General features: G+C 39.0%; 1 protein-coding gene across 2 annotated transcripts in view; it reads left to right on the plus strand.

Moving 5' to 3' along the window:
• Positions 1 to 5,478: 5,478 nt before the first annotated feature.
• Positions 5,479 to 8,863, plus strand: part of LOC135111792 (serine/threonine-protein phosphatase 6 regulatory ankyrin repeat subunit B-like) — a 54,278-nt gene continuing 50,893 nt past the window's right edge. For both annotated transcript variants that reach the window (XM_064025505.1, XM_064025506.1), the window contains exons 1-2: positions 5,479 to 5,672; positions 6,555 to 6,648. In XM_064025505.1, the coding sequence (XP_063881575.1) occupies positions 5,494 to 5,672; positions 6,555 to 6,648 (273 nt within the window). In that variant the 5' untranslated portion in view covers positions 5,479 to 5,493. The remainder of the gene's footprint in view (positions 5,673 to 6,554; positions 6,649 to 8,863) is intronic.

The raw sequence follows: 8,863 nt of genomic DNA on the forward strand, positions 1-8,863 counted from the left end.
GATGAGGTGTTTAGTTATGTTGGAGGTATATCACCATATCCTGGAGCATTAGTTTTTTTTTTTAAATGATTTAAAGTACATTTGACTTCATCCTTATCAGTGGGCAGCATGTAGAATGAAAATTCTGGAACATTTATAAGATAATTCCTGTAATTAAGATTTGCATTATCAATATCTGCTATTTTTCAAAAAATATTCATTGAATGTACTCGAAATGTCCATACAAGGATGATTTAATTCAATAGTACTCGTATCGACAGAACTTGTTTTTCCTTGTAATGAGTTAAGTACTTTGCATTGTTTTTTTGGGTCACCCTGATTATTACTTAATTGCTGCTTGTAATATATGTTTTTTGCTGCTCGTAATATTGATGTTAAATTATTTATGTATTTTTAATATTTCTCTCGATAGGTAAGGGGCCATTTCTTAGCAAATCGTTCTAGTCCTTTTTTTTTTTTTTTATGGTAACCTTTAGAGCTGGTGTGATATGGCGACTGATGTCTTTCTTTAAATTATGTTTTACTCCTTTAGTGGGAAAATGTTTCTCAAATAATTTAAGATAAGTGGTATAAAAATATTAAATGACTCTTTGGGACATGTTGAATTAATTACACAATTCCAGTTTTCTAAAGTAAGTTCGTTAATAAATTCACGAAGAGTTAAGGAAGTTATAAATCTTTTCTTAATGATTTTGGGCTTTTGTCTAATATCATCCATTCTAAATTGAGAAAATTATAGGAAAGTAGTCAGTTATATCCGTGTCAATTATATGATTAGCGATATTTTTATCTAACTGAGTGCTCCAGATATGATCAGTTAAAGATGCCGATGTATTGGTAACTCTGGTTGGCCTTGTATTGATAGAGAACAATGAAAAAGAGAACATTAAGTTTATAAATTCATTAACATTGTCATTTCAGTTCAACAGATTAGTACTGAAATCTCAGAAAATATTTATCGCTGAATATTTCTCTGCAAATACTGTAGAAAGAATATTACGCATAGCATCATAAAAAAAAAATATATTAAAGTTACCATTCGGCGGTCTATATACACACATATTTAAGCATTTTCTGGGCAAATTCATCACTTCAATACACAAAGTTTCTATGTAGTCATGAAAAATAGTATATTTTTGTATCAATGTTGCCTCTAACTCTGAATCTGCATAAATAGCCAACCCCACTCCTATGCACATTTCGCGTATTGACGAACATATGACACCCAGGCATATTATACAGTGACGAAAGACTAGGACTTAATCGAATTGCAGTAAAGCCAATAATGCGCTATTATGAATAACATTATAAAATATTGAAGATTTTTAAGGATAGACCAAATATTACATAAATTTGCAGTTTTAGGGATATCTAAATTGCTAAAAAATTATATTCATTTATATTATTATTGTATTTTATCATTTTCAGTAAGTAATGGTTCAAATACTAAATATAAGAAATCATAATGTGAATCTACTCGTACTTTATTAGAGAGTACAGTATTATTCGTCAACATCTCATCATTTAGCGTAGCAAAAGGCTGGTTAGATATTATTATAACCAGTAATTATACATAGACAATCAACTTATATGAAGGAACCAGGTTATTTACTTCCTGCGATTTCTGGTACGTGTAGTCTGCTGTTGTCGCTGTGTCGGGGCTGCACCTGGAGACCCATCACCACCACCAGTACCCGAGGGTGCGGGACGGCCAGGGGAGGATCCACTACCACCACCGACACCAGAGGATCCAGTGGGGGCAGAGCAGGGACCACCAGTACTCCCACCTTCAGCACCAACCGATGATTCACCACCATTTGCTTCATTTGTCTGTACCGCTGCATCCGAGACGTGTCCCACAGCTCCACGAGTTGAGGCATAATTATTTCCACCTTCAACACCAACCGATGATTCACCACCACTTGCTTCATTCGCCTGGTCCATTGCTTCCGTGACGTCACCCACTGCTTCACGGGTCGAGACACCTTCACTGCGAGAGCTTCTTCCCTGGAGATGATAATTAGTACTCTTATCTTTTATAATTAGCCTGGTGTGTTTGAAGAAAGCAATCCTGCATTCTTCTCTGGCCTTCTTCATTAAAGGTATCTGACTCTTTCTAATTTCTTGGGATGCAAGGCAAAGGTCTTCATCTATCTATACGTCAGAACCTTTCAATTTCCTAGCATTTCCCATCACTGCTTCTCGATCGCTAAACTTCTCGGATCTCGCGACAACACGAGAACGAGAAGGCAACACAGGTCCGGTTCTGTGAGCGCGTTCTAGTTTGACAGCAGGCAACTGAAGCTTTTCTTCAATGAGATTCGACACTGCTATGGCTGTTTCTTCCCATGTTTCACCAAGTTTTTCTTCAGCTCCACTTATGCGTAAATTATTTCGTCTATTATAATCGTCTTGGTAGTAGTAGTAGTAGCAGTAGTAATAGTAGTAGTAGTAGTAGTAGTAGTAGTAGTAGTAGTAGTAGTAGTAGTAGCAGTAGTTGTAGAACAAACGAGTAGTAATAATAGTAATATTAGTAAAACAAATGGTAGTAATAGTAGTAAAACAAACTGGTAATAGTAGTAATAGAACACACATGTAGTAGTGGTAGTAGTAGTAGTAGTAGTAGTAGAGGAAAGAATAGCAATAACAGCAGAAGTAAAACAATTATGAATCACAATAAAATAAACTTTTCAGCAAATATCACAATAAAATAAGTCTTACAACAAATAATGAAAATAAGAATAATTAAGAAAAAAAAAAACATTACAAATTCTGTTGATTATACAAATAAAGTTAAATACATATCTTAAATAGGGCACGATAACCATTACTAACAAGACTTAATATCTACGGAGAGTGAATTCCACACGTGAGGTTCAGAGCACAACAGTTTTGAAAAAAGAACAGTTCTGTAGCGTGGACACGTTAGGTTGACATTATTACCTCGAGCATTATGTGAAGTGCTTACTAATCTGAAAGGTGGTGCTCCCTGATACTGTGTGATTAATTATGTAAGCTATCAATATTCGTGTCATCCAACAGTAAATTTGTCATTTGCATATATAGTATATTTTGATTTAGAGTTTACATAAACAAGAGTAGGTTGAATAACAACATACTGTTTGATATATGATAGTGAGGGTGAAGAGAGGATGACGGGTGGGGGGGTTGACGGGAGGATGGCGGGGAGTGACGCAGGTGATGGAGGGGGAACGGGTGACCGGTGGGTGACGGGGGTGTGATTCCCTGCAATCTTGTCTTCCTGCTTGGCCAGATTCATGTCCTTTCGGCAGTAATGGAAGGCAAGATTTCTTTCATACTAACTATTTCATTTTTTTTTTTTTTTTACCTAAATAAGTAGCAGTCAGTGCCAACTGAAGCAAAGTGCTTGATTCTAGTGGGACTACATTTGCTTTGAACATCAGTAGTTTTGATTCAGAATTGTAATTAGTGACGTGCACAGGCATCCCTTAAGCCTTACAGGAAGTTTGTATAAATAAATGTAAGACATATCTAGAACTTTTCTCCAACACGTGGCTGGGAAACAAATGACAACTCTTGCCACTCAAAGGTCAAGGTTTTCCAAGAGCTGATTATTTCCATTGGAGGTTCTTCATCCCAGTCCACTTTCTTGCTCCAAACTTTTTCACACTAATCATTTCAGTGCCACGGTTAGAGAGCCTATTAGCCCTAAAGGATCATACACTTTACGTACGTTGCATAGCAAGCAACTGTTGCTGTTCCTCATTGTATATTCTGAACTGCAAGCAAGCGAGTCAATGTGAGGATTCTGCTGCAATCTTAACACATTTAACATTGTCGCTCTGGCCAGAGAGCGTCAGCCTTCAAGCGTGGTGAGTGTGTGGTCCATTCTTAGATTGGCATTGTGTTAGAGTCCAACATTGTTTTGGCTGCATCATAAATTTTGAGTGAGGAATTCTCATCATTAGTAGTACCCTGGATATTTGCAAAGTATAAAGTGTTCTTGAGGAAGTTTCTTTCTATTTCTTTTATTTTCTCAATTACTGGATCTCTCTCATCTCGTATTTTCTTTTCCCTCGTTCCCTCATTTATCCCAAACCTTCATTTTCACTTTGCTTCCTTCGTCACTTTCCTCTCCTTTATTTTATTTACAGGCAGGTGGTCGGACCGGCAAACACACACACACACACGCACACACACACATACACTGCCTTTAATGAGCATGTATCCACAACACGCTCGGTACTATGAAATACTGAACAAATGGTGTTGAAGCTCAAATTCGTAAATCTCAGCTTCAGGGGAAAAGTATCATGTTGGAATCGAACCCGGGACCCGAGCATGAAGCCCAGCATGTTATCGATCCTTCAGTAGTTACACCGGCCTCCAGAGCTGAAATGCGGCTGTGGGGTGTCTATTTTTTGGGTCATCAAACACACACACACACACACACACACACACACACACACATGGAATGGAAATACAAGAAGAGATAAATTGGAACATTTCCTGTTTAGTCTCCTTCTACTCTCCTTGTGGTCTGTCAGTAACCACAAATAATATCGCTACTAATACTATTACCAAATTCATTAATGTATATTAGAAATAACATTGGTGCTACACCTGGTGTCTATGCTGTTCACCGTAATAACTACTCGTATCAACTCAGATTATCAAGTATCAGTGTCCTGTTGCAAGACCATGACCTAATCCAGGCCAGAACTTTCTCCTCTGTCCCATGTAACCTGGCGGTGTTCAGGAACCTTTGCCATCACACTTTATCAAATGCCTTGTTGGAGTTCATATTGTTGATAATGAGGATCACCTGAACTATATATGAGTCTCAGATTCGAAAAACCCCACAGGAACGTCTCCCCGACAACGGGGCTTCCTTTATTAGGATGAAATATTATACTGTTGCTAGTCACTTTTATCCACGTTGCCACATTTGGATGAATCTATACCTGTTTCATTTAAGCTCAAATACTGACAAGGAAATGACACTCAACAAGTGGCATTTCTTTGTTTTCTTCATTTCAGACCTAGACATCTGCAGACGAGGCAAGCCAGAGGTGTAACACACCCCAGAATCACTCATTGCTACAGGAGGAGTTTATCGTGGCTGTCGTTCAAAAAATCTTCAAGGGATTCATTATTCGTGTTTACTTGTTGGAAGCTGGCGGCGCCGATTATATCTGTAAGATAAGGACAATGTCTTATCAGTACGAGGACAGACCTCCCGTCAAGTGTCTCTGCCAAGTCTGAGAAGTTACTTGGGTATTGATCTGAGAAGTAATTGCTATTCAGATGTTGAAGAAAGAAATATATTAGATACTATTAAGCGGAATAAAACTAATGTTACTTTTCTTCACGTTGAAAGTCAGTCAGGTCAGTAGTGCAATGAAAGTCAGGAGCCAAACAACGCAGGTGTTGCTTCATGAATCAGTCTGCCAACTATTTTTTTCCTACTGGCACAGAAAGAAAAGGTCAAGTGGCTGCTCCTGCGAGGCGATGGAAGTTACCAAATACAACGATTTTCCCACTGCCCGCCTCCCCAATTCCTGCTGCCAGTGGTGTGATATGAGGAGTAATCTTATCACTCTTTCCTCGCTCGTCAACTGTTGGCGGTGGTGCGAACATGAACTGTACCTCTGGTGGCATCACTGCCAGCGTTGGCAAGCCAGAACGAGGTGAGTGTGGAGGCTGCTGCAGCACCGAACGAAAGGGAAATGGTGATATTCACGTAGCATCGGCAATCATTATTTCTGTGTCTTGTCAGGAAGCATTTCAAGTAACTGTTGACACTTACTGAAGGTGTAAAAGGCACAGGGATTCACAGTATCAGGTCTGTACCTCAGCAATACCTGTGTTCATATCCTCTGTCATCACTGAAACACTAAGTAAGAGTCAAGTGAGTTATCAGTGTGAAACGGATCCAGGATACCTTGTCATTATTAATATATGTCACAGATACACACACACACACACACACACACACACACACTGTATATATATATATATATATATATATATATATATATATATATATATATATATATATATATATATATATATATATATATATATATATATATATATATATATATATATACATACACACACAACACACACACATACGACTCAGAACACCTCCCAAGCGTGGTGGGTGAGCCTGTTGCTGCAGGCCTTCGTACTAGTGACAACACACCAGAGAGTCGTCAGCTGTGAGTGAACATTTTGGTCTGAATGAGCGTCGCACTTCAAGGTCAAGTGGTGGAGTTTGGGCAAACAATCACACCGCTCTTGTATCTTTACTGTTGTGTATATCCCACACGATTGTTGTGTGTACGACTAGTCTGTCCTGCGACTATGAAATGTTTCTGTCGCGCGACTGTCGTTGTGTCAGTTATCTGCTCCCACTGCGACGAATACACACACACGCTTATAGTACTCGAGAAAGGCGTTGTGTAGCTAGGACACCTGAGACTGGCGAGGGCTGTGGTGCAGCTGATTCAGGCGCTAGCACTGCTCATTAATGTAACTGTTGTGTGATCTGTATCTTTCTACGACAGAGCAGCCCACGCCGCGCATCCCGCCATGGCGTCCAGCCAAACTGACTTATCAGAAGAATGGTTTATGAAATGGATGACACACCAACCAACACAGGTAAGGGATGAATGTTACTATTAGCACTCTTATTTTTCTTTATCTTATCATCTTCATCTTCATCATTATAGTTATTATTATAATTATTAGAGGAGTTAGAGGACACTCAGTTAGAGGAAAGGAGTTGATAAGACGAAAAGCTTTCGATCCCACCCTGTGTATGAGTGGATGTCCCCCCACATATGTGAAGCAAACTCCAAACATGGACGGATAAGGCCCCTGTACAGAACTAGTAGCTGGAAGGGTGAAAAAACGGGCGGGAACGACTCAGAACTACTAACTTCATAGAATTTGTTTCAGCTAGAGATGATATGTGATGTTTCCAGTTTAGATTATAAGTAAAGGACAGACCGAAGATGCTCTGTGTAGAAGAAGGGGACATTTGATTGTCATTGAAGAAGAGGGGATAGTTGTCTGGAAAGTTGTGTCGAATTGATAGATAATAGAATTGAATTTTTGAGGCATTGAACAATACTAAGTTCGTTTTGCCCCAATCATAAATATTAGAGAGATAAGAAATCAGGCGTTCTGTGGCTTCCCTGCGTGAAATGTTTACTTCCTGAAGGGTTGGAAGTTTATGAAAAGATGTGGAAAAGGGCAGGGTGGTATCATCAGTGTAGTAGTGGGTAGGACAAGAAGCTTGGTTTATAAGATCATTAATGAATATTGAGAAGAGAATGGATGACAGGACAGAACCCTAAGGAACACCACTGTTAATAGATTTAGGAGAAGAACAGCGACCGTCTACTACAGTAGCAATAGAACGGTAAGAAAGGAAATTTGAGATGAAATTATAGACAGAAGGATAAAAGCCATAGGAGAGTAATTTGAAAATCAAAGCTTTGGTACCAGACTCTATCAAAAGCTTTTGATAAGTCTAAGGCAACAGTAAAAGTTTTATAAAAATCTCTAAAAGAGGATGACCAAGACTCAGTAAGGAAAGCCAGAAGATCACCAATAGAGCGGCCTTGACGGAACCCATACTGGCGATCAGATATAAGGTTGTGAAGTGATAGATGTTTAAGAATCTTCCTGTTGAGGATAGATTAAAAAACTTTAGATAGGCAGGAAATTAAAACAATAGGGCGGTAGTTTGAGGGATTAGAGCGAGGGCATGGAATATTACATTGCGAAGGATTTTAATAGGTAGCATGAAGTAGTCAGAGGGTGGAGGAGAGGGAAGAACAAGTCCTGAATCATCCAAGATAAAGTTTTTAGAAATGATTTGAGCGAAGAGTTCACCTTTACAAATATATGAGATGGCAGTGGTGCCATCAGGAGGGGAAAAAGAAGAAGCAAAGTAATTGGAGATGTATTTGGCAGAAGTCACGAGGGGAATTAGATCTTGAAAGATTTTGATACTTTCTATTAATGAAGGAGTTTTTGGCTAGTTGGAGAACAGACCTGACATGATTCCGGACAGAAATATAAAGGACATGAGATTCAGGTGATGGAAGGCTCAAGTACCAGTTTGTGGGCCACCTCTCTACCACGTATAACATGAGAACAGGCTGTGTTAAACGAAAGGTTTGGAAGGTTGAGGTCGAGAGAAAGAGTGCCTCAATGCTAGTCACTATCACCTCTGTTATGCACTCGGCACACAGAGATGGGTCTCTTACATGGAAGTAATAGCAATTCTAAGGAAAATGAGCATAATAACTCCTCAGGTTCTTCATTTAGCAGATGCAAAACGCCAGGGGCACCTCCGCTGAAGGGAAACGGAAGCCAAAGCTGGTAGTGAACAATGAAATCTCCAAGAATGGAGATCTCAGCAACAGGAAAGAGAGAATGTGCTCCACTTTTGAACATAAGAAAAACATAAAAATAAGGGAAGCTCAAAGAATCAACCAGGCTTACACGTGGCAGTCCTTTTATGAAATATACATACCTATTTCCACCTATCATTCCCACCCACAAGACCATCTAATCTTCTCTTAAAGCTTTCTAATGTCCTAACACTAACAACATGATTACTGAGTCTGTTCCACGTATCTGCCACTTTATTTGAGAGCCAGTTTCTTCCTATCTCTTTCTTAAATCTAAATATTCCTGGCTTGAACCTGTTATTTCTTGTTCTACCCTGGTTGCTGATCCTAAGAATTTTGCTTACATCCCCCTTGTTATAACCCTTATACCACTTAAAGACTTCTATCAGGTCCCCTCTTAACCTACGTCTCTCTAAAGTATGTAAATTTAACAGCTTCAATCTCGCCTC

Source organism: Scylla paramamosain, chromosome 22 (assembly GCF_035594125.1).
Source record: "Scylla paramamosain isolate STU-SP2022 chromosome 22, ASM3559412v1, whole genome shotgun sequence".
NCBI classification, from domain to species: domain Eukaryota; kingdom Metazoa; phylum Arthropoda; class Malacostraca; order Decapoda; family Portunidae; genus Scylla; species Scylla paramamosain.